The following is a 27,101-nucleotide window of genomic DNA, read 5'->3' on the forward strand; positions in this document are numbered from 1 at the left end:
CAGAACTGATGGTTGATTTATGCTCCAGCACCAGTAGGCATGTTGAGTATATTATGCCCTGCTTTTACTGGCAAAGAAAACCCGTTTACTTGCTTCTGCTATAATAATACACCCTCCTTTCTTAGTCTATTCTGACAGAAGCAGTATGAATGCACCTTTGGTTCTAACATACTCTATTTATAGCCCCATTGCCAAGTAGGCTATATTTATTACAGTGCTGGATTTGCACATTATCATTCTGCGTCTATGAAGGCAGGTACAGATGTATACAAGGGGCCTTCCTGGTCAAGGCAGGAGAGGGAAATCTTGGGGCTGTCTAGTCCTTGGCTGCCTCCCGATGATAGTTTGGAAAATAACCTTGAAGGTTAAACAAAAGTCCTATGTCCAACATAAAGAATAGAGCTGACATTTGATGGAAAACACTAGGTAGGCTGTGTGTCTACCCAGAGGAATTTTCATAGTCAAAGGCTCCTAGTTTTATTACAGACCCTATCTTACCATAAAAACTTGATTTCTGGGGCACCTGGGTGGCTCAGTTGGTTAAGCATCTGACTTCAGCTCAGGTCATGATCTTGCCATTCCCCAGTTCAAGCCCCGCATCAGGCTCTGTGCTGACAGATCAGAACCTGGAGCCTGTTTCAGATACTGTCCTCCCTCTCTCTCTGCCCCTCCCTGCGAGAACTCTCTCTCTCTCTCTCTCTCTCTCTCTCTCTCTCAAAAATAAATAAACATTAAAATTTAAAAAACTTGATTTCTATTACAGGTGCACTTCTGAATAAAGTGGTTTTTTTTTTGTTTTTTGTTTTTTTTTTTTTTTAGAATTAACCATAATTTGTTATCTCCTTGATGTATTTGATTTCTCTTGGGAGACATTATTTTGAAAGCTTACAGAAAATTTGTCTTGCACAAACCTTTTATTTTTGTATACCTTCCAGTGATTTGGTTAGAGAGAGGGAGAACTTGAGAGCAAAGTCCTAAGAAATATTTCCTGGGTTTTTAAAACCCAGGAAAGGCTAACAAACAAAGACAATTTTAAAAGTACTATCCATATGTAAACTGGAAAAGAGCCTATGTATATACTAGCCTGTTGAAGACATAGAGGAAGAATTGGCAGAGAGATTGAAGACCTCATGATGAAGTGAGAGTGCAATGGGAGGTGACAGATAAAGGGTTTCACATCTCTTCTGGCTGTAAGGGCTAATCCAACATTCTGGCCTTCAAAACTTTGTCTTCACTTACTTCCTCCACTAAAATTCCCTCTTCCTATATTTTATCTATTAAAATGCTCTCCATTTTTCAAGTATCACAGCAATGCTAGCAAAGAGGGTGTTTGTGCACAAGATAGACATTTTTCAATTAAAAGAAATTCAAATCTCAAAGTTTGATGTTCAGTATGACAAGGCAAAACTTTCTTTTTTATTATTTTTGAGTAAGAAATACTTATTGTTTTATTTGACTATATGACACTCAATGTTAAATTAGTTGTAGGTGCATAACATAGTGATTCAACAACTCTGTACATTATGCTAGGTCCACAGGTGTAGGTATCATCTCTCACCATACACTGCTATTACAATACCACTGACTATATTCTCTACTCTGTACCTTTTATTTCCTTGACTTACCTGAGTTATTTATTCTATAACTGGAAGCCTGTATCTCTCACTACTCTTCACTCATTTTGCCCAACCGATCAGTCCCCTTCCCTTTGACAACCATCAGTTTGTTTTCTGTATTTACAGGTCTAATTGTGCTATTTGTTTAGTCATTTATTTTGTTTCTATGGGTTACACATAAAAGTGAAATTATATAATATTTGTCTTTCTCTGACTTATTTCATTTAGCACAAGACTTTCTGGGTTTATCCATGTTGTTGCAAATGGCAAGATCTCATCCTTTTTTTATGGCTACGTAAAGTTCCATTGTATTTATATATCACATCTTCTTTATCCATTTACCAATCCATGAAAACTTGGGTTGCTTTCATATCTTGGCTATTGTAAATAATGCTGCAAAAATATAGGAGTCCAAGTACCTTTTTAAATTAAAGTTTTCATTCCTTGGGTTAATACCTGGTATTGGAATTATTTGAGTCACATGGTACTCAATTTTTTAAAAAAATAAAAAAAAATTTGACAAAACTCCATACCATTTTTCCAGAGTGGCATTTCCACCAACAGTGTATGAGTTTCTTTTCATCCACATCTTCACCAACACTTGTTTTTTCTTGTGTTTTTGATACTAGCCACTCTGACTGGTATGAAGTAATACTTTATAATGGTTTTGATTTGCATTTCCCTGATGATCAGTGATGTTGAGCATCTTTTCATATACATCTTCCCTCTTTGGGAAAATATATGTTCAGGTCTTCTGTCCATTTTTAAAAATGTTTATTATTTTTAAGAGAGAGATCTAAAGCAGGCTTCACCCTGACAGTGTAAAGCCTGATGCAGGGCCCAACTGCATGAACTGTGAGAACCCGACCTGAGCTGAAGTCGACACCTACCAATTGAGTCACCCAGGCACCCCTCTTCTGTCAATTTTTAATTGAAGTGTGTGTGTGTGTGTGTGTGTGTGTGTGTGTGTGTGTGTGTGGTGTGTTTTGCTGTTGAGTTGTAGACATTCTTTATATATTTTGGATATTAATGCCTTTTCAAATATATTATTTGCAAATATCTTCTCCCATTTAGAAGGTTGCCTTTTTGTTTTGTTCAAGGTTTCCTGTGCTGTGTAAAATTTTGTCACTTTGATGTAGTCCCAAAAGTTTATTTTTGCTTTTGTTTCCCTTTCCTCAGGAGACATATCTAGCAAAATGTTGTTAAAGTTGATGTCAAAAGAAATTGCTTTCTATGTTCTCTTCTAGGAGTTTTAAGAAATCTGATCTTACATTTAAGTTTTTAATACATTTTGGGTTTATTTTGTGTTTGGTGTAAGAAAGTGGTCCAGTTTCATTCTTTTGCATGTAGTTGTTCAGTTTTTCCAGCACTATTTGTTGAAGAAACTGTCTTTTCCTCATAGCATATTCTTGCCTCCATTGTTGTAGACTAACTGACCATATAATGTGGATTTATTTTAGGGATATCTATTCTGTTCCACTGTGTGTCTATTTTTGTGCCAGTACCGAACTGTTTTGATACTATATTTTTTTAGTATATCCTGAATTTTGAGATTATGATACCTCCAGCTTTGTTCTTTCTCAAGATTGCATTGGGTTTTGCAGTTTTTGTGGTTCCATACACATTTTACCTATATTTGTTCTAGTTCTGTGAAAAATGTTGGTAATTTGATAGTTATTGCATTGAATCTGTAGATTGCTTTGGGGAGTATGAACATTTTAACAATATTAATTTTTCCAATTCATTCGCATGGAATGTTTTCATTTGTTTGTGTCACCATTAATGTCTTTCATTAATGTATGAGAGTTTTCAAAGTATAGGTCTTTACTTCTTTGGTTGAGTTTATTAAGTATTATATATATTTGTGCAATTATAAATGGAATTATTTTCTTAATTCCTCTTTCTGCTCCTTTGTTATTAGCGTATAGAAATGTTGGTTTCTGGGTATTAATTTTGTATATTGCAACTTTACTGAATTCATTTATTACTTCTAATAGTTTGCTGGTGGAGTCTTCAGGCTTTTCTATGTATAGTATCATGTCATCTGCAAATAGTGACAGTTTAACTTCTTCCTTAACAATATGGATGCCTCTTATTTTTTTCTTCTGTAATTGCTGAGGCTAGGACTTCCAGTACTATGGTAAGTGGGAGTGGCAAGAGTGGACATCCTTGTTTCTGATCTTAAAGGAAAAGTTCTGGTTTTGGTATGTTCAGATTTTCTGTTTCTTCCTTAGTTTTGGAAGGTTGTATGTTTATAGGAATTTATCATTTCTTCTTGGTCCTCCAGTTTGTTGGCATGTAATTTTTTGTAGTAGTCTTATAATTGTATTTCTGTGGTGTCTCTTGTTATATTTCTTCTACTGTTTATCATTTTGTTTATTTGGGTCCTTTCTCTTTTTTTTTTTTTTCCTGATTAATCTGGCTAAAGTTTTAACAATTTCATGTATCTTTTCCAAGAATCAGTTCTTGGTTTCATTGATCTTTTCTTTTTTTTTTTTAATTTTTTTTAGTCTTTATGTCATTTATTTCTGCTTTGGTTTTATTATTTCCTTTCTCTACTAACCTTGGGCTTTATTCTTTTTTTCTAGTTTCTTTAAGTGTAAGATTGAATCGTTTATTTTAGCTTTTTTCTCATGTCTTCAGGAAGGTCTATATTGTTATATATTTTCTCCTCTTAGAACTACTTTCCCTGAGTCCCAAAGATTTTAGGCCATTGTGTTTCATTTGCATTAGTTTCCATACATTTTTTGATTTCTTATATGACTTCTTTGTTAACCCATTCATTGTTTAGTAGCATGTTGTTTAGCCTCTATGTATTTGTGTTTTTTCCAGGGTTTTTTGCTTGTTTTTTGTTTTCTGTTTTTTGTTTTTTTGATTGATTTCCACTTTCACTTTCATACTGTTGTGGTGGAAAATATGCATGTTATAATTTCAATCTTAAGTTTGTTGAGCCCTGTTTTGTGGCCTAAAATACAATCTACCCTGAAGAATGTTTCTTATGCACTAGAAAAGAATGTGTATTGTGTTTTTTGGGATGGAATGTTCTATATATATTTGTTATGTCCATCTGGTTTGAATTGTCCTTCAAAGACACTATTTCCTTATTGATTTTCTGCCTGGATGATCTACCATTGATGTACATTAAGTGTTAAAGTCCCCTGTTATTGTATTGCCATCAATTTCTCCCTTATGTCCATTAATATTTTGCTTTATGTATTTAGGGGCTATCATATTGGGTGCATAGATGTTAACAATTGTTATATCCTCTTGTGTAATTGTTTTCATTATCATTATGTAGCACCCAAGTTTATCTCCTATTACAGTCTTTGTTTTAATGTCTATTTTGTCTGATAGTGGTATAGCTAGCTACCCTGGCTTTTTTTTCACTTGCATTTGCATGATAAATGTTTTTTCCATCTCTTCATTTCTAGTTCTTGAATGTCTTTAAGTCTAAAGTGAATCTCTTGTAGAGAGTGTATAAAGATGGGTTTTGATTTTTTTTAATTTTTAAAATTTTTTTTACATTTATTTATTTTTGAGAGACAGAGAGAGACAGAGCACAAGTGGGGGAGATGCAGAGAGAGAAGGAAACACAGAATCTGAAGCAGGTTCCAGTCTCTGACCTGTCAGCACAAATCCCGACTCGGGGCCCGAACCCACAAACCGTGAGATCATGACCTGAGCTGAAGCCAGATGCTCAACTGACTGAGCCACCCAGACGCCCCAATGGGTTTTGATTTTTTTATGAATTTTGCCAACCTATGTCTTTTGATTGTAACATTTGAACTATTTTCATTTAAAGTAATTTTTGATAGGTTTGTACTTATTGTCATTTTAGTAAAGGTTTTCTGGTTATTTTTGTAGGTTTCCTCTCTTCCCTTCTTTGCTTACTCTTTTTGTGATTGAGAAGTTTCTGTAGTGTTATGTTTGGCCTTATTTCTCTTTATTTTTTGTGTTATCTATTGTAGGGTTTGGGTTTTTAGTTATGAGTTTCATATAGATAATGCTAAGTGTACAGCAGTCTATATTAAGATGACCATCATTTAAGTTTGAACACATTAAAAAAATACTTTTTGACTCCCTCTCCATGTTTGTCTATATGATGTCATATTTTACATCTTTTTATTCATAATATTCTTATATGTAATTATGGCCTTTTCTACTTACAGAAGTCCTTTTAACATTTCTTGTTAGGCTGATTTAATGGTGATAAACTCTTCTAAATTTTGTTTGGGTGGAAATTCTTTATCTGTCCTTTAATTCTGAATGATAATATTGCTGGGTAGAGTATTGTTGGTTGTAGCTTGGTTTTTTTTGGTTTGTTTGTTTTTTTCCTTTCAGCACTCTGAATATATTATGCCACTTCCTTCTGGCCTGCAATGTTTCTGCTAAAAAATCAGCTGAAAACCTTATGGGATTTCACTTGTACATAACTTTTTGCTTCTTTCTTGATGCTTTTAAATTTTCTCCTTATCTTTAACCTTTGGCATTTTAATTATTATGTTTTATGGTGTGGACTTTTTTGGGGTCCATCTTGTTTGGAACTCACTACACTTCCTGAACCTGGATGTCTATTTCCTTTTCAAGGTTAGGGAAGTTCTCAGCTATTATTTCTTCAAATAAGTTTTCTGCCCCTTTCTGTCTCTCTTCTCATTGTGAGACACCTATAATGTGAAGATTTGTTTGCTTGATGGTGTCTAAGAGACCCTTTAATCTATCTTCAGTTAAAAAATTCTGTTTGGTGAAATAAAAATCTGTTTAATTTTTGCTGTTCAACTTGGGTTCTTTCTTATTGATGTGCTCCGCATTCACCAATCTACTTTTGGTCCTCTCTAGAGTATTTTACATTTCAATTATTGTATTCTTGAACTCTGCTTCTTTTTAAATATTTTCTATCTATTTGTTGAAGTTCTTAGTGAGTTCTCCCACTCTTCCATCAAGCCCATTGAGCATCTTTGCAATCATTACTTTAAATTCTTTGTCAGGCATAGTGCTTATCTCTTTTCATTCAGTTCTATATCTGAGGTTTTATCTTGTTTTTTTCTTTTAGAGCTTATTCCTCTTTTTCTCCATTTTGCTTGACTTTTTGTTTTTGTTTCTATAGATTAAGCTGCACAAAAATTTCTTTAAACTTGAAGAAGTGGTTTTGTCTGTGGTCATTTCCTATGTAGACTTTTTGTATTTTGTGACTTTTGTTGGCTGGCTAGAACTTTGGCTGTCATGGGCTGTGAATTGTGGATGCTGGGGCTGCACTGGTGGGATAGCCAGAGTTGAAGTGGGTATGGGCTGGTACAGTCCTAAGGCTCTTCATGCAGAGACTGTCCTGGCAGGACAGCTGCAGCTAAAGTGGAACAAGCTGAGGAGTCTCATGGGTCTCCACATGGGTGTCCACATGGCAGGACACGAAAGCTGAAGGTAATGAAGGCTGTGATAGTCCCTGGGCTGTCTGCAACATGGGTACCTAGAAGGACAGCTAAAGCTGAAGTGGGTACAGTTTGGGTGGTTCCCTTGATTATGCAGAGAACACCCTGCAAGAGAGCTAATACTGAAGTGGGTGTAAGCTGGGGTGTTCCAAAGCTCTCTATGCAGAGGATGCCCTGGCAGGGCAGTTGTAGTGAAGTGGGTGCAATCCAGTGTGGTCTCTGGGTTTTCCATACAGAAGATATCCTGGCAGAATAGCTGAAGCTGAAGTCAGTGAAAGTGCAGGAGGGGGGAGTCCCGGGGCTAGAAACAAAGGGGTCATCTTGGCAGGATTGCTGAAGCTAAAGTGGGTTTAAATCAGGATGTTGCAAAACTTTCCCAGGTACCCTGTCAGGGCAGCTAGAACCTAAGTGGGATATAGACTGGTGGGTCCTGGGGAGCTTCATGCAAGGGGTCGCTGGTGAGACAGCTAAAGTGAAAGTGGGCATCAGCCAGTGTGGTCCCTGTGCTCTCAGTGCAAAGAGTGTTCTGGCAAGATAGTGGATGCAAGCCAGGGCGTCCTGGGTCTCTTTATACTCAGGGAGCACTGTTGAGGCCACTGAAGCTGAAGTAGGTGCAAGCCAGGGTGTCCTCAGGTGTCCCATGCAGAGACTGCCCTGGTGGGGCAGCTGGAACCAAGGCAGGAACAGGTCAGGGGTTCCTGGACAAGATAAACCTTTCTGACTTCAGCCTATGCATTCCCTATTCCATACCATATTTTATTTATACCTCTCTGAAAGCTCCTGTAATCTTCAGACCTATATTAGTTATCTGAGTTCTCTTATTACATAAAAAGTCCCTTTAAGGCAAGTACTACATTTAACTCATCTTTGCATACTCAGTTGAGTAGAACATCTGATAAATATGACCTGCTCAATTGATATCTACTGTCAGATTCAATGCAATTTCTAAAACACATCTTTAGGGTACTTTTTACAGCAGATATTCTGACCGATTTAAATGTGACAATGTGTATCCCTTATGATGTCATTATACAGTGATATTTTTAAATCTTCACTTTCCATTATATTGGGATTAGATTGAAAAATTAGCAGGGGATAGGCCATCATTGTATCCTCAAATGTTTTTGGTGAGGATCTATAGGATATGATAGAAGTTAAGGAAGGTATCAGATGATAGAATAATCACAGTTAGAACTCCTGAATTATTCCATGACCATTATTTCAACTATGCATGGGTTTTGCTGTAGGGAATAATAGCAGAATGAGAATCTGGGCACCACTTTACTAAAAGCTATGCAGTTTAGAGCCCCAATCAAAGGCTGGCCCAAGGCCTAGGTAGTGCCTTTTATTTTCCTTTCTTCTCCACCTCCTGCCAGTTTACATCTACTTCTTGGGGCTGATATGTTTAGGTGTGCTTAAAGAAGGAGAGAGAGAGATATCTGAACTCCAGGATAAGCCTTAAGTTCACTTATCCAATAGCCAATGTAAGTGGAAAAGGATGTTTCTGGGGTTGGTGAAACCTGAGTTTATGCCTCCTAAAGACACATTGGTTGTGCTCATTAGTAATCATAGCCTTGAAGGAACTTTTTATGTAATAAGGGAACTAAGACAACAAATATAAGGCCAAATGTAACTAGAGCCATAAGAGAGGTGCAAATAGAATATGATATGATGTAGAGTGAGGTCAGAAGGACTTATCATGGAATAATTACTAGAGGACACAACCCTGCCAAGTTATCTTTATCCACTACCATGTGCTGGAAATGATGGGACAGAGGCCAGCCTGGTTGTGGACAAGAGACTGAAAAAAGTTCTCCTTTACAGATGACAGTTTGTGATTATGAAAATTCTGACCAAGATTTTTTGGTCTTTCCATTTGTTTATCATGAAACTTTTTGTGTTTATGAATCCATTCTATGGAACCTGATTAGTTCCATGGTGAAGGTCAACTCCTGAACACATAGTTCCTCTACCATTGCTAACACTGTCTGTCTCTATGCAACTGTTATGCCAAAGCCTTATCATTCCCTTAACCTGATATGTTGATCTTTGTTCTTTGGCACAGTATTCTCTTTGCCTAAAATGTACTCCCAGACTTGTCCAACTTATTGAATACTACTCATCTTTCAAGATGAAATGCAGGTTTGCAGAGCACAGGATGTCTAAGCTGACATTCTTGGGTAGAATTGAATTATTCCATTCATACTTATTTCATATTGTTCTGTTGCAATCATATGTTGTCAAAATGCTTCTTTCTTAGTCTGGAAGCATTTTAGTCCGAAAATAACATAGGCTTTCTATGTTATTTTCAGTGTCATTTGCCTAGTGTTAGGGGAAAGAGATGAGTATTTGCTAATGATTAGTGTTGAACAAATGAAAGAATGGAAGGAGCAAATAATCCAGAGGACCATGCAGGTGACTTTATCAATAATCACAAGCCCCTTGTTAATAGCATCTTGTAGAGAATGCAGTTGGAATGCCAAGATGATCCTTGTTAGCTTAGAACATATTTTCCTAGTTCAGATTATTTCAAAGAGGAAGTAGAAAGAATAATCTGCTCTTACCAAATATATAGAAAAGTATTTTCAAATGTTACAGATTACCATGTTGGTATATATATGATCAGAAGTTCAGCCCTTCCATGTTTTACCTTCATTACTAGAAGCAACAAAAATATTCTTAGCCATTATTTACTTTGTCCTTATTCTATGCCATCCATTTCACTCCTCACAAAAAACTTCATAAGAGTGGTGCTGTTTCTATTTTATAGAGGAGGTAAGAGGCTTTGTAAAATTAGGTCAATTGTCCAAATCATGTAGCTATTACGTGGAGAAGGCAAGATTTACTCCCTGGTTGACTTGCACTAAACTCGATGTTCCCTAGATGTGATGACTGTTTCTTAAAGGTCAAACACAATTCCATAGGGTCCCTTTTCCCTTCAACCTTGAATTTTATTCCTTCTTGGCAAATGAGTCCAACATGTTACAGGTGGTTATTGGTTGCCTTTTTTAATGATAAAGATACATTTTGAGTGATAAAAATATCAACATATGTTCTCATTCATGAAACTTTAGACTACTATAATCCTAGAATATAGATCTCAATAATATCTATGAGTCCTTCTGATTATTTTTCACATGATAAAATGAGATTCAGAGAGATTATCTGACTTTCCCAGATTACAGTATGAGTAGCAGAGCTGAAATTAGATGCTGGACTTCAAGATTTCCATTTTGTGATTCTTTACATTTCAGTGTACTGGGTTCTCCATTCCCCCTGCAGTCTTCAATCCCTTCTTCAGTTAATTACCTTATGCAAGGTAGATCATCTTTCTGTGCCAGGGTATAATTACTGCTCCAAGAAGGTTGCAGTGGTCCACTTCTCAATATTGTGAGGATGATAAGAGCTATAAAACACTCCGTAATACACAGCATTATACAAACGCCAACGTGGTGCAAGCAAGTCTATTTCACAGTAATTAACCTGGCATCCAACAAGGGAGAGATCAGTAATTTGTGAATGACTTTGCAGAAATGACCATTTTTTCTGTATCTTAAGAGTAACCCAGAATCAGGAAAAAGATCAAACTTTGCATATGAATGTATGACAAGATATTTTGTAGGTGACTATTATTTTTCTTCTTCAGTATTGTTCTTTAACAGACATGTACCTTTTTAATGGAAAGTGGAAATGCTGAGTTTTATCAACAATGAGCATAAATCGTCCATGAATCATAACTTTTGTACGTATTGTGTGTATTATTTCAAATTTATATATAAGCCTGGAGGATAAATAATTTCATCTCCATTGTATAGATGAGAAATGCAAGGCTGAGAAGATTAAGTAACTTGATTAGGACCAATTAAGCTAATAAATGATGAAGGTGGATTTTAACCCAAGTCTTTTTGGTTCTGGGGTTTTGCTTTTCTTTGTGATATATGACATTATCATAGTCAATAGGCTTTGCACCTTCAGTTGGTTTTCCAAGAATAATATAAATCCAGCACTGATCCATTCATACTCTTATGCTTGCCTGTCTTGGTAGTCAATGATCCACTGTTTCAACCTAGTGGATGGGCTAGCATCACAATCTAAGACCATGAGACACACTTAAATCCTTGTAACCTTTAAGGAGGGCACTGGTGATGAGCACTATTATATGTAAGTGACAGATCACTAAATTCTATGTGTGAAATCAATTTTACCATATATGTTAACTAACTAGAATTTAAATAAAAACTTAAAAAAATCCTTCTAATTTATATGCAGTCCAAACCCAAGACATTATTTACTTTAGTAGTCCAATCTAGAGTAGAAGTCACTATATTTCACCTCTTTTGTTTCCAGTTTGAGTAGGAAAAAAAAAAAAAAAAAGATAATGGAGAACTGGAGAGACCAAAACAATTTTGGATGCACCCAAATTTAAAGACAATTATTTCTACCCCAGGTTTTTCTTTGATTTTATGTATGTTATAATATACCTCCTTTAAAAATGTTTTATAATCATTTTTTTATATCATCATGTGTTTTTTTTTTACAAAAACTAGTTATTTAATGGCTAAATGGTAATGTATTACACATGTTACTATGGTGTGTGTGTGTGCATGCATATATGTGTGTGTATAAAATTTTACTTATATGCAATTTCACTTATATGTATTTTTCTTTAATCATTTCCTAGTTTGGAAATTTAGGCTGTTTCCACTTTTATTTTTCTGTTATAAATATTTATATATTCTACAATTTCAGATTTCATAGATCTTGCCTACTAATTTATTTCCTTAGAATTTGCAAAAAGCCTTTTATTTTTTTATTTTTTTTTTTTTTAAATTTTTTTTTTTCAACGTTTTTTATTTATTTTTGGGACAGAGAGAGACAGAGCATGAACAGGCGAGGGTCAGAGAGAGAGGGAGACACAGAATCGGAAACAGGCTCCAGGCTCCGAGCCATCAGCCCAGAGCCTGACGCGGGGCTCGAACTCACGGACCGCGAGATCGTGACCTGGCTGAAGTCGGACGCTTAACCGACTGCGCCACCCAGGCGCCCCCGGAAAAAGCCTTTTAAAAAGCAAAGGTAAATACTTTTCAGATTTATATTTTTACAGTTATATTTTAGTTTATTGAAATTCTCTTAAGTTATGAAGTTTAAGCATATTATTAAGTAAAAGATCCCTAAGGTAATTATTAGGAAGTTATTAATTTTTTTGTCTTTTTAAAAGTAGACTTTGAATTTTTGAGTAATTTTAGGTTGACAGCAACATTTAATAGAGTACAGAGAATTCCCATAAAACCCCTGTCCCCAAAAGCATAATTTCACCTACTATAAACATCTCACATCAGAATATTACATATCCTAAAATTGATGAACTTACATTAACACCAAAGTTACCCAAAGTCAGTAGTTTACAGTAGGGTTCATTCTGCATAGTACATTCTGTGGGTTTTGACAGATGTATAATGACATGTATCTACCAGTATAGCATGATATAGAATAACTTCAGTGCCCTAAAAATCCCCTGAATTGTATTTATTCATTCCCCTCCCTCACAAAACTATTGATGTTTTTATTCTCTTTATAGTTTTGATTTTTCCAGAATGTCATATAATTGAAATCATGCAGTATGTACTTTCTCCAGATTTGATTCCATCACTTAACAGTAGGTATTTAAGTCTCCTCCATAACTTTCCATAACTTTACAGAAAAGTAAAGAAAAAAAAACTTTTTTTTAAAGCACCAAATGATAATTCATTGTCTGCTTGTATCAATGTTTCTTTGTATATTCATCTGCTGAAATGCATCTTGAGTACCTTCAGGATCTGGCAAATATGAGTAAAGCTGCTATAAACATCTCTGTACAGTTTTTTGTGTGGACATAATCTCTCAGCTCCTTTGGGTAATTATCAAGGAAAGTGATTGCTGGATTGTATGGTACGAATGGGTTTAGCTCTGTAAGAAACTGCTAAAATGTCCTCCAATGAAGCGGTATTTCTTTCCATTCTCATAAGCAATGAATGAGTGTTCATGTTTCTCCACTTCCTCACTAGCATTTGGTGTTTGTAGTGTTTTGAAGTTTTGCCATTCTAAGAGGTATGCACTGGTATTTACAATTCATAATAACAAATGATATTGACCATATTTTCACAGGCTTGTTTGCCATCTGTATATCTTCTTGGGTGAGATGACTATTCAGATCCTTTTGGCCATTTGTTAATAGAGCATTTCATTTTTTTTTAGTGTTTAGTTCTTAGTTTTTTTTAACTGAAGTATGATTAACATACAATGTTATATTAGTTTCAAGTATACAACATGATTCAATAATTCTATCAGTGCTCATTGCATTAAGTGTAGTCACCATCTGTCACAAAACAATGTTGTTACAGTCACCTTGACTATATTCCATATTCCCTACTTTTCATCACCATGACTTGTTTATTCTGTAAGTGGAAGTTTGTACCTCATAATCCACTTTTTCTATATCACCCATTCTCCCCACCTACCTTCCCTCTGGCAACCGCCAGTTTGTTCTTGGTATTTAAGAGTCTTTTTGTCTCTTTTTTTCCTTATTTGTTCATTTTTTTCTTAAATGCCACACATGAGTGAAATCATGTGGTATTTATTTTTGACTGGCTTATTTCACTTAGAATTATACCTTCTAGGCCCATCGATGTTGTTGCAAATGGCAAGATCTCATTCTTTTCTTTGGCTGAGTAGTATCCCATCACAGTCACTCTCTCTCTCTCTCTCTCTCTCTCTCACACACACACACACACACACACACACACAAACATCCATTCATCTATGGATGGACACTTGGATGGACACTTCCATATCTTGGCTATTAATAAATAATGCTGTAATAAACATATGGGTGCATATATATTTTTTTGAATTAGTGTTTTTGTTTTCTTAGGGTAAAAGCTCAGTAGTGGAATTATTAGATCATATGGTATTTCTATTTTTAATTTTTTGAGGGAACTCTATACTGTTTTCCACAGTGGCTGTATCTATTTGCATTCCCACCAATAGTGCATGAGGGTTCCTTTTTCTCCACATCCTCACTAATACTTGATATTTCTTGTCTTTTTGATTCTATTATGACAGGTGTTAAATGATATCTCATTGTGGTTTCAATATGCATGTCCCTGATGATGAATGATGTTGAGCATATTTTCATGTATCTGTTCTCCATCTCTATGTCTTCTTTGGAAAATGTCTAAAAAAAATAAAATGAAAAAGGTCTATTTTTATTTGGGTTTTTTTTTTGGTGTTTAGTTGTGAAAGTTCTTTATATATTTTGGATATTAACCTTTTATCAGATAATCAATTGCAAATATCTTCTCCCATTCAGTAGGTTACCTTTTCATTCTGTTTTCTTTGCTGTGCAAAAGACTTTTATTATGGTATAGTCTTAGTAGTTACTTTTGCTTTTATTACCCTTGCATGAGGTGATATGTCTAGAAAATGTTTCTATGGATGATGTCAAAGAAATTACTGCCTATGTGTTCTTCTAGGAGTTTTATGGTGTCAGGTCTCACATTTAGGTTTTTAATCCATTTTGAGTTTATCTTTGTATATGGTGTAAAAATCCTGGCCCAGTTTCATTCCTTTCCATGTAGCTGTATAGTTTTCCCAGAACCATTTATTAAAGATACTGTTTTATCTTCATTGTATATTCTTGTCTTCTTTGTCATAGGTTAAGTGACCACATAAGTGTGGGTTTATTTCAGGGATCTCTATTCTGTTCCAATCATCTATGTGTCTATTTTTGTGTCAGTACTATATTGTTTTGATTATTATAGCTTTGTAGTATATCTTAAAATTTGGAATTGTGATACCAACAGCTTTGTTCTTTCTCAAAATTGCTTTGGCTACATGGGGTCTTTTGTGATTCTATACAAATTGTTCTAGTTCTGTTAAAATGCAATTTGTGTGTTGATAGGGATTGCACTAAATCCGTAGATTGCTTTGGTTATATGGACATTTAACAATATTAGTTCTTCCAATCCATGAGCTTGGAATATCTTTACATTTTCTTGTGCCATCTTCAACTTAGTAGTGTTTTATGGTTTTCAGAGTTTGGACTTTCACTTCTGTGGTTAATTTTATTTCTAGGTATTTTATTCTTTTTGGTATAATTGTAAATGATTGTTTTCTTAATTTCTCTTTATACTACTTTGTTACTTTATACAATTTATACTACTTTATACTACTTAATGTATAGAAATGCAACACATTTCTGTATATTAATTTTGTATCCTGTGACTTTACTGAATTCATTTATCAGTTCTAGGTTTTTGGGGAGTTTGGGGATTTGGTATATATAGAATCATGTTACCTATAGGTAGTAACAGGTTCACTTCTTCTTTACCAATATGGATATCTTTTCTTTTTCTTGTCTTATTGCTTCATCTAGGACTTCCAATACTATATTAAGTGAAAGTGGTGAGAGTGGACATGCTTGTCTTGTTCCTGATCTTAAGGGATAAGCTCTCAGTTTTTTACCACTATGATGTTAACTGTGGATTTTTCATGTATAGCATTTGTTATGTTGAGGTATGTTCCCTCTAAATCTACTTTGCTGAGGATTTTTATCATAAATGAATATTGTACTTTATCAAATGCTTTTTTCTCCACCTATGAGACAATATACGTTTTTCATCCTTTCTCTTGTTAATGTGATTATCACATTGATTAATTTGCAAATATTGAAGCACCCTTGTATCTGTGGAATAAACCCTATTCGTTTGTGGTATAGGAGTTCGGTTTGCCAGTATTTTGTTAAGGATTTTTTCATCAATGTTCTTCAGAGATATTGGCCTATAGTATCGTTGTTGTTTATAGTGTACTTATCTGGTTTTGATATTGGGATAATGCTGGCCTCATAGAATGGGTTTGGAAGCTTTCCTTATTATCTTTTGGAATAGTTTGAGAAAAGCAGGTATTAATTCTTAAAATGTTTGGTAGAATTCACCTGTGAAGCCATCTAGTCCTAGACTTTTGTTTGTGGGAATTTTTTTTTTTTTTGGATCACTGATTCAATTTCATTTCTAATAATTGTTCTGTTCAAAGTTTCTATTTCTTCCTGATACAGTTTTAGGAGCTCATATATTTTTAGGAATTCATTCATATCTTCTAGCTTGTCCAGTTTATCAAGCAATTTTACATAATAGTCTCATAATTCTTGGTATTTCTGTGTGTCAGTTGTTATTTCTCTTCCTTCATTTCTGATTTTGAGTTCTCCTTTTTATATTGATGAGTCTGGCTAACAATTTATCAATTTTATCTTTTCAAAGATCTGTTCTCTCTCTGTCTCTGTCTCTCTAGTTTTTATTTCTGCTCTTATCTTTATTTCCTTCCTTCTACTGCCTTTGGGCTTTGTTTGTTATTCTTTTTCTACATCCTTTGTGTCTAAGTTGTTTCAGATTTTTCTACCTTCTTGAGGTAGTCCTGTATTGCTATAAACTTCCCTGTTAGAGCCGCTTTTGCTGCATCCCAAAGATTTTGGATATTATGTGTTCATTTTCATTTGTCTCCATGTCTTTTTTTTAGTAAATTATTATTAACTAATAATATCTCCATGTGTGTTTACATGTGAAATTAGCTATTTTGTCTTCTTTGGCATTCCATTCAGACATCTGATTAAAATAAGGCATCACAGTGATTAAAATTACAAATATGATTCACTTTGAACTTTTTGTCTTGTTTTATGGCCAAGGATTGTGTGCTTACACAAACAGTAGGGTGGTCAAACCTGCAAATTAAAAGCCAATTAGGTGGAGAGAAAAAATGAAGGAGAAAAAAAAAGCCTCTAGTTGTCTATTCACTATCAGGATTTCCAAAATAATATATGGATAATTGATTTATTCCCTATTTCCATGGCAACCAAGTAGTTTTAATAATACCAAAAATACCTGTGCTTTGCCTTACCTTATCTCATCAGGTTGACTTGCAGTCTGTAGGCCTACCATATTCATTTGCATGTAGCAAGGTGACAGCCACCTTAAACCCTCCTTTGACAACTCGAGCACATTCTCTTCTATCCATAACTGCATCTTGAGATGATCACTCAACCCAAATCACATCACTGAGGGACAAGAAGCCTCCATTCCATTCAAAAACCTCTATATGTGTTACTGGGAAAGTAAATTCTTCCACTTACTCGCCTGTGGTGAAGCTTTCAGGTACACAAAGTTTGCTTAAAACTGACAGTAAGAAAGTCAAAACCAGGCTGGGAGACATCACCTGAGCCCCAAATGCAGCTGTGCCTAATGATTAGGAATGTATTCCTACTCTTTACCTATGAGCGCACTCCTAATCTTTTAGTACATGTGTCAACACTTTCCTTTCCTTGTAAGCCAAGGTGAATCAGACTTCCTGTCCCTAACAATTCAAAGTCCTAACTTCAAGAATCCTCTACTTTCCTTCAAAACATTTGTTAGAGTGTATTTTTATTATTTTTTTGATGCCAGCTTTTTTTCCTAGGCTGTAGTCTCTGCGCAAGCAGCAGCATCTTATATATCCATATGCATCTCAATGCCTAGAATAGTTCTAACCCTTAATATTGAATAACTGAAAAAACAATTCAGGCCAACCATTTTCTTAAAAAGTTAAGAAGAATAAGAAGTTTTCCAAAAAGCTTAAGAAGTTAACATTATGGGGCTACTTTTATATGTGTGAGAGAGATCTGTTGTTTCAAGATGATAATATATGCTGAAATCCTTAAATTTACAGAGTGGTCATCTACAGAGTTAAAGATTGCCCATGAGCTCTATTTTGAATGATACAAAGGGCCTCCTTCTTCCTGTATGAACTTGAGTAAACTATTTTTCTAAGCCTCACTTTGCTCACCAGTGAAAGGTGTTCAACTCAAGGCAGGCACCTGTAGGTAGCAGCCTCTTGGTAAGCCGAATTACTATTAGTACAAATGAACTTACCAGATAGCCAGAGGAGAAAAGGGGATATATATACTCAGTTGAAAACCAAAGCACTTGAGTGGACAAAAGCAAAGGCCAAGGGCTGCATAACACTGACATTTTTATTAGAATTCATTTGTAACAAATGGAACTTGTGTCAGCAAAGAACTGATTTTCATACAGACTTCTTTCGCCACCAATGTAACGAAGTAAGAAAATAAAAAGCACGCCTTTCATTCTGTAAAACATTTACGCGTACTACTAATTAGAGGTAATTGTATTTTTTAACAAGCCATTTTACAAGTTATTTTTTTTTTAATTTTTCAGTCTATGCATCCAAAACAAGAGCAAAGAACACAACTGTTATTATCTTTGTAAAGACACTCCAAGCTTGAATGGCAAAGCCACATACAGATGGATAGGATGGATCTGTAGCCTTCTGATCTCTGCTGGAGTATCAGGGCACCCATAAACCCCAAGGAAATCAAAGCCCATAAAGGAAAAAGAAAAGGGAATTAAAAATAAAAAGGAGGGACTAAAACAAGGCAAACCCAAAAATAAACAGGAAAGAAAAAAATCTCTACGTTACTGAAGAATTTTTTCCCTTCCTGCATCGATGTTGTGTTATTTACATACACACAAATGAATTTCTGAAGCAGTTTCTTACAGATGGGTTCAAGTAATAACATTATTGGGTGTAGAATCAATAGGGCAGTGCATAGTACAAAGGTATAGAAAGTGCAAAGTTCCCTAGAGGCCCTTCCCTCCCCTGGCTGTCCTCGCCGTTGTCTAACCATGCAAATCATTTTTAAAAAAGAGCTAAAATAAAGTTCTGTACAAATCACTTTTTATATATTTTGATTTTTTTTACCATTGTAACTAATTACAAAATTATACATAACTACACGTACATAGGTAAATAATAGCACCGTACTGGTTATGATGATGAAAATAATTGGAAACTTGAAAGTTTATGGTTATGGTAGATAAAGATGTTTACCTGGGAAAATCAAACTAGAATGGTTGCACAGAGTGGAATGCACATCAATGACAGTAAGGGAGTTAGTTCTCTGAACAGCGCCTAAACAGTAAGATACCTAGTCTCCGCCTTGTTTGTATGGTATGCATCCCATTGATTTTCTTCTTGTGATTATTCTCCTCTTTCCCTTTGCCAAATGGACAGTTTTTACTTCAGGGAGAGAAACTGCTCACTGGCCAGTTGTCTTTGTGCATTAGACACCATCATATTCTACATGTCTAACATGGCATGTCTGCAAGTCTGTCTGACCCCCTTTGTTTCACTAAATGAAAATCACAGCACTCAGTAATCTGGCACTTGGATAAATTTCCAAAAGATACAAAGTAAAAGAAAACAACAGATCCACATAGTGCACATTCTTCTCTGGTTCTGATGTAGGTTAGAGAGTCTCATTCTGAGGTAGCCTTCTAGATACTTTTTTTTTTTTTTTAGTATTATTTTTTTTCTTTTTTTTTCTTTCTTTTTTTTTTCCTTTTTTTTTTCTTTTTTATACAAAAGTGCTCAAATAAGATGCTTGCAAGTGTTTGGTCTCTTGGATTTCATTCTACTAGTAATGGTAAAATGTGGAAAACAAAAATCTTTGTATGCTGAACACCAATGAAGTTAAAATTAAACCAAAATATTCTATCTATACCAAAACTCTTTAGGAGTTCCTTGGATATTTTGAGGGTTCTTTAAAATCATATAAGATACGGCAAACTCATGCCATTATACATGGCTTACTATAGCAATTTTGTTGGAAAATTTGGAATTATATTGGAAAATAAACAGTTGCTCAATTTCCCCTTTTAGAAAAATCCTAATGGACTAGTGAGTATATTCCAAAGTTGACAATGATATTTATCACTAAAATAAGTTTGGTGTAGTTACTGAATGTTACAGAATAGATTTGGAAAGGATTCTAAATAAAACAAGTAGCTTTTCCTGATGTTGGCAATCATGAAAGGAAGGGCCCTGATTATCCAAGTGCTTTGGGCTGGTAAAATCACTAACATCCCCGACTTAGTTGAAAACTAGGAATGCATATTATTCAAAGAGTTTTTGTACATGTGGTAAACAGATAATGCTTTAATTGGAAGAGTAACATATATGAACAACTAATGAAAATAACCAAAAGCTAAAAAGAAATGCTATTAAAATAGGCATCAATTATAAGGCACTCTAAATGCATAACTAAAACCAAAAGGAAAAGTACAGCACTTGCCAGGAGTGCTGTATGCCACAAAATGTTTCTGACTGAACAGAGTAACATGAGTTTGGCTTTGCCCCTGTTACATATCATAAATGCAAGTTTCATAGCACATACTATAGACAATATACGATTGAATACATTGTTTTTAAACAACTTGATAGCTGATATATTACAACATTCTCCCCTCCTAAAGGGATATGCACTGACCTTTCCCACATGCACACCTCTTAGATAGTTAATTTTTTTATTGCACTAAAGTGTTAGAAATATTGAACTTTGTTGGAAGCCTGGCTAACAAAGGATATCTGAATATGAGTAGGTGGGTGGGGGGAGACTGGGTAGGAAATTAGGGGGTGAGGTTTGACAATCACTGATGTGCATTCCTCATTTCCCTTAAAATTAAAACTTTATGATATTAAGAAATACCCATATGTCATAAAATTAATAACAAATTGAAAAAGATGTTTATAATAGCTTTTCTACCTAAAAAAAGACCCAAAAAAACAAAAACAAAAACAAAACAAAAAACAAAACAAAATCATGGAAGAACTGAATGATAGCTATATCTATCTTTTTGTGTGGACACACTGTCTATATATACATAGACACCCCTGTAAAATATGGATATATATGTATATATGTTAGCAGCAACTTTATACTTTGCGCCTCCCTGTTGATTCCAAAAATAAAACAAAACAAAATGAACTTCTCTTTTACTGTTTGAAGAGAACGGGTACTTTCTCACCAACCAAAACTGAACAGAAGTGTAAAAGTAATCTGACAAGACCAATACTGTAGATTAAGAATATTGCACAAAAATGTGCAAATGTTCAAATTATTTGATTATTTCTACAGCAAGATATTACAGATAACAGTTCTACAGCTTAAAAAAAACCTACAATTTGGAAATAAAAAATGAAGAGTTATGTATCTTTTTTTAAAATTCACTTTATCGAATGATACATTTTGTTAAAAAAAAGTTTACACAGTTAAAAATGAAGCACAGGTCAGCAGTATCTTTACAATACTAAAAAACTAAATCAAAGACTTTCTTTTTAAACATTTCCCCCCATTCCCCCTGAAATGTTATTATGAGCAGTATGGTGGGAAGGGGCGATGTCGCAGCAGAGTCCATTTTATCCTATGAGAAGCCACACCAGCAAGCATCTTGCACTGAACTGCAGGACTCTGGCAATTTCTCCTCACACCTAACAAGCAATCCTGAACAAGATGGTGGTTCTTTGCTGTGATTTCTTCTTCCCTTTATTTTGAATCCTTGAGGTATCTGTAAATAAAATCCTTCAGATGCCTCATCAGTCAGGATTCTCTTTATTATTTTTCAGGTTAGATTATTAAACTGTGAATTCTTGGTCCACCCAGAAGAGTTTGTTTATATTTTGTTTTGTTTGTAATAGTCCCACTAAGTGGTAGTTAGCTAGAAGTTAAGAAGGACTTCTCGAGTGCCCTGTATGGCTCAGAAGAGACTCCGTGGATACTGAAGGGCCTGCAGTAAGAACCCAAAGGGGGTCAGGGGTTTCTACGTTGCATAGTGATCAAAGCTGCCCAGGTACTCCAGTGCGGCTCGGTAGCAGAACTGGTACTGGTCCTGCAGGAGACCAAGCATGGGAAGAAACAGGACAAGTGGCTGTGAGTACATTTTAATAGAAAGATGAAAATCAAATTCCAAAACCAGTTACAACTGGATGGGGGCAAAATCACTACTCTCATCAATTAATTCAATCCAATGATCGATCCGTTTTAGTGAGCAAAGAATGATCAGCCTCATGGGGTGTCTGTTCACTTCACCAATCAGTTTGACTAAAATAGTCTCCTTATTCCTAAGTTGTAATGGCTAGAGTGAATATTATCTTCCAGACAGTGTGAGCATTTCTCCAAGCAGTACCAAACAATTACCAATACCGAACATGTGAACATATCACTGCTGTCTTTTACAACTATCTGCTTATTTGTGATAACTTATTCTCAGTTTGCAATATTAAAGAGAGGCTAATTCAGACACACATTGTCCTGAGAAAAACCTGGATCTTCTGGGCTATTGAAAAAATAATTTGAATAAAAAAAAAATCGTATCAGATAGTAGACCTTAGTACCTGCAATCAGAATTACCCACCATCATTTCTGATGTTATTATTTAAGTAAGGGTGAGGAATAGTAGATACATAAAGCCATTTACAGAGGGCTCTGGAGTTTCAAGCTTTTCATCCCCTGAAAGTGGCATCAAGACTGGCTGCCTATATCAAAAAACGCCCGTGTCATTTGGCCTAATTCATTGTGATTGCTGGTTATCTGTTCTAGAACGGCCTACATTAAAATAAAGTAACTTGAAACATGTCCTTTTTCAGACAGGAAAGAACATTGTCATATTGGAATAAGTTGGGGCATTGTTGGAGAGAGAAAAAGTAGAATTTTTGCCGTAAAAGAAAGTTATTTTCAGTAGCCAATGGGGCTGAAAGTAGATAGTTTCTATTTTGCTTAAATGTGCATTTTTTTATAATAAAAATGGTAATGCAAAATAAATGGAATTTGCTTCCCTATGTTGTCACAGTAAGTTGCTTGGCTAAATGTTAAAGGGTTTTTAAACGTCCAATTTCCCTCTGCTACCCTCAGCACCCATTAAGTTTGTCAGGCCGACATCATGCTTTGGGCAGTGCAAGCCAAATGCTTGTACTATTTTGAAATCACAATTTGGAAGATATTGTGGGTAATGAATTTAGGAATACATATAAATTGTATAATTTGGCGGCCTTTTGAGGAGCAGAAACACTCACTCATTAGAAATGAACAGTCAGTATGCCAGACTGGCTATATCACAAACTCATATTATTCTAAAAAAAATAAGAATTTCATTATCAGTTATTAGGAGAGAATATGGGGTATTAATGTCTCTAGGGCCTTTCCAGGATCCAAATATATAAAATGGCATACACAGAGGGGAAAGAATGAGGTTCAAAAGTACTAAACAACTGGATTTTTCCTACAATATTTTCCTGTATCTTGTTCTGTTGTCAAGTCTCTGGATTCTATGAGGTCCTGGCTAATAAAACCTATTAATTTGGTTCTTGAGATGTGACAAACTCATGGAGATTTTTCTCACCTCTGTCTGTACCATGGCTGGTCGTTGTGTTCTTAACATTTTGACAGTCTGGAAGATATCTACAACTCCTTCATATCTCATTCTTTCCAAAACAATGCTTAGTGTTATGAAGACTCCAGTTCTTCCGACGCCCGCACTGTCATAATAACAAAGACAGCGTTACTGGATGCGACACTCATAGTCTTCACCACGTTTGCTTGGAAGCAGACATATGTGCACCTGTTTCCATATGACATCAGGTTCTTCCACAGCAATGTTCAGGAAAATGTGGTGTTGCATTAAAAATGACTACTCTTAGGAAAATGTGTCATGGTAAAATGTGAGAATGAATGTAGAGTAATTAAGTCCTACTAACACAATGACTTTTCAACTGGGATTTGGTAAGATGCAGGAAACATAAATATGGGAAATAAATAGATGCAGGGAATGGTAAGTCAAATATAGGTTAATACTCTTCATGCAGATCCTGAAATTGTAAACCTTGCCTGCTTAATATTTTTAAAGTGTGAAATAATTTTGATAAGGTAAGGTAGATTTCAATTTTATTTATTTCCTGTAGTCACTTACAATCTATGCAGGATGTTTCATCATTTAGACATGTCAATAAATAAGAAGGCTTATAGACTCTTCAAATTTAGACATTAGTTTTGATTTGAGAAAACAGATTCTGTTATGGGATTTTTGATACAGGATTCTTATTTATTCTTTAGAAGGGTTGGTGAATGTCTTATATGTACATATTGTGTAAATGTATATATATTTGTTCTCTCTGCTGAAAATTAAGACTTTAACAGATTCTCAAAGGGGTCTTACCTTAAAAAAAATGAGCTATATGTTTATCTACTAGTTTTAGATTTTCAGGAGCTAAAACACCAGGATTCTTTCTACCACATTAGCAATGTTTTGACTTTGTTTTCTTTATTGTTTTAAGATAATTCCAGAATGTTCACTGCAGCTAGAGAAGAAAATTAATTCATAGCTTTTGTGCTCTTAAAAAGTAGGAAAGCATCTAGAGGTTTAGGTAATGAGGAGAAGAGTGAATAATCTGAAAAATCCCTACATTTTTGGATCCTAATTAAACGGCATGTGTAACGCTTGGGTACAGGCTGTAGAAAATGGATGGATTCATTTACTTGGGGATGTAGCTGACAGGCATATATAAATAGTGGGTCCCTTTATAAACTGGGTTTTCTAAAGATCCCAAACAGAAATGTTAAGTGCAGCTTTAAAATCCATGGGCAGTCTATACTAAGTGGCTGAAGATGTCCAGGAGTAGTCAAGGTTCTCTGTTAAGAGAGTAGATGACCTTGAAGGTCCCGTTCAACCTTGAAAGTCTCTCTTACTCCTGAGAGGCTGTGATTTATGATCTTTTTTTTTTCCCCCTGAATGGTCCAGGTATTCCAGAGTCTATTTAACCTTGATTTGACTGCTCAAATGTATCAAAATATAGGATTTCTGGATTTCTACTAGGTGCTTTCAAGAAAATAACAGACAGTAGCCTTACAACTTCTGAATTTATTGACTTCAGAATGCTAGTTTAATAACTTGTAAATGAGGTGAATAGTATTTTAAGGATATTCCCAGATAAGGTAAAATATCTAGAAGTCATATATATATATGTGTGTATATATATACATATGTGTGTGTGTGTGTGTGTGTGTGTGTGTGTGTATATAAACAGGTCATAGGTAAACTCCTTATACTAAAGAAGTATTTAAATCATTTTGTGATGGTAAAAGCAATGGGAAGTAAACACATTTATACACTTAACTTTATGGCAATGTCTAAAGTTAAAAACATATATTAAATATATCCTTTTTTATAGTTTATACTAGAAAAGTTTGAATTAGCATTTGGGCAACTTATGTAGAAAGTTAAGGGGAATACTCAGGTAATTTAACTCCAATCTATACCATCCATTGTGTCTGAATATTGGAGTATATATGTTATTCCCTACACGCTCTTTGGTTGTCTAGAACAAAGGATTTTGGATAACTGAACACAAAGCTAATGTGAATAACTAAGATCCACTACTCATAGAATATGCCATGTCTGGGGAACATGATGTGCTAGAAAGAATCTCAGAGATGAGCTGAGAAAATTGAGATCAAGAGAAATCACCCTACAGTCACAAAGCTAAATGATGACAGAAGTGAGGCTAGAACTCAGGTATCTTAAAGCCTAAATTGAATATTTCTCCTATTTTGAGATCTTGTCTTCCATATCACTAAAAATCATAGTTTGGCATCTATGTCTTTCTTTTATTTTCCGTTTTTTACCCTTCCTTTCCCCCTTCCTTTTCCTGTCTGTTCCCCCTTCCCTTCCCTTTCATTTTTTCAAGCAAAATAAATTTTTAAAGTAAATTCCCTTAAGATTTCGACCATAAAGGGATTAGAAATTGAGACTTCAAATTGATAGAATCTGAAAATATGTTAGTTTAAATAAAATCAGGTGAATTCCTTTTGTTGGAGGGTTTCTCCATAACAACTTCCAAAAGCACTAAATTTATGGTGAGTGTCCTTTCTGAACCGTTTACTTGCTATTTCTATTAACTTCAATGACTTGAATTATAAAATACCATGGAAACTATTGAAAATAATTAACTTGAAGGTGCTTCATTTTCTGATATAGCAACAATTTTCAAGCAAATTGCAATTTTAACTGAGGTACCATTCTAATCATTTACTGACTGGCAAGAATTAGTATTATCATTAAGGCTTGATAACTATGGGTTTCCTAAAAAGACAAACACAGGAGATAGAGAAGAATAGTTATCAGTGTAATGCTATGGAAGTAGAATAAGTAAGAAATAATTAACTGAACAAATTATCATGAGGGGATATGCCAACAATTCCTGCTAAGGTAAACTAGGTAAGGGAAAAAATGCAGTTCGGTCTTTGTTAAAAGATGTAAAATTTGGGGATAAAAATCTTATCTCTTGTTATTTTCATTTATTTTTGAAAAGAGAGAAATGAGACTTGCTTTAGATTTTACAATATATGTCTGAGAATAAAATATCAATTATACTGATTCACTACAATAAGCTTGTACTGACAATGAATAGAAAGCAATGCACATTTTCAAAGTTACTATCACATTCATCACAAATGGAAACTCATCATTCTTGATAGTTAACTCACCTGCAATGGACTGAAATGGGCCCATCTTGGCCAAACTGCTCTTTTGTTTTATGTACTTGGCCAATGAAGTCAATAAATCCTTCTCCAGACTTTGGCACTCCTTGCTCTGGCCAGTCAGTGAACTGGAACTGCCTCACTGTTCGGGACTGTCCGTCCTATACAAAGAAAGCCACATACCCAGCCACAGAGGAGGATACCAGGAAGATCCAGCCAGTGTACAGACCACAGCAGCAGGAATATTTTTTTTTCCAAAAAGAATAAAAAAAAAAAAGAGGTGTGGGGGGTGTTAGAAACATGTTTAACTAGAAATTTAGTCACATGTGTGTCTTATCTGTTATTAACACTGTCTATATTCACATATATTTAAATTGCAAATTCAGTCTGGCGATGCCCAAGTAAAAACCTGGGTTCTTGTAAAAAGCCATCTAGTTCCCATATTAGTAAATGCTTCCATGATCCAAAATTTGCCTTCAAAACCAAAGTGGAACATATATACTCTATTTTAAAAATTTCAGGAGCCAATAACTTAATATTGAAAGGAGCAACTAGGCATGTCATCCAGACCAGAGATTTTGCTATTGTCACAATAACTTCCCGTCTGCTGTGCTTGCTTATATCTACCATTGTCAAATGACAAATAGTGACACTAAAAGGATCTGACAC

The 27,101-nt window shown here is 34.9% G+C and overlaps 1 protein-coding gene across 34 annotated transcripts in view; it reads right to left on the minus strand.

Moving 5' to 3' along the window:
• Positions 1–18,056: 18,056 nt before the first annotated feature.
• PTPRD (protein tyrosine phosphatase receptor type D) overlaps positions 18,057–27,101 on the minus strand; it is a 1,372,973-nt gene continuing 1,363,928 nt past the window's right edge. For all 34 annotated transcript variants that reach the window (XM_078436828.2, XM_078436827.2, XM_078436819.2 and 31 more), the window contains 3 exons: positions 26,439–26,593; positions 23,299–23,434; positions 18,057–21,789 (listed from right to left, as the gene is read on the minus strand). In XM_078436828.2, coding sequence (XP_078292954.2) covers positions 21,721–21,789; positions 23,299–23,434; positions 26,439–26,593 — 360 coding nt within the window. In that variant the 3' untranslated portion in view covers positions 18,057–21,720. The remainder of the gene's footprint in view (positions 21,790–23,298; positions 23,435–26,438; positions 26,594–27,101) is intronic.

The sequence above is a fragment of the Panthera onca genome, chromosome D4 (genome assembly GCF_046562875.1).
Source record: "Panthera onca isolate mPanOnc1 chromosome D4, mPanOnc1 haplotype 2, whole genome shotgun sequence".
Taxonomy (NCBI): domain Eukaryota; kingdom Metazoa; phylum Chordata; class Mammalia; order Carnivora; family Felidae; genus Panthera; species Panthera onca.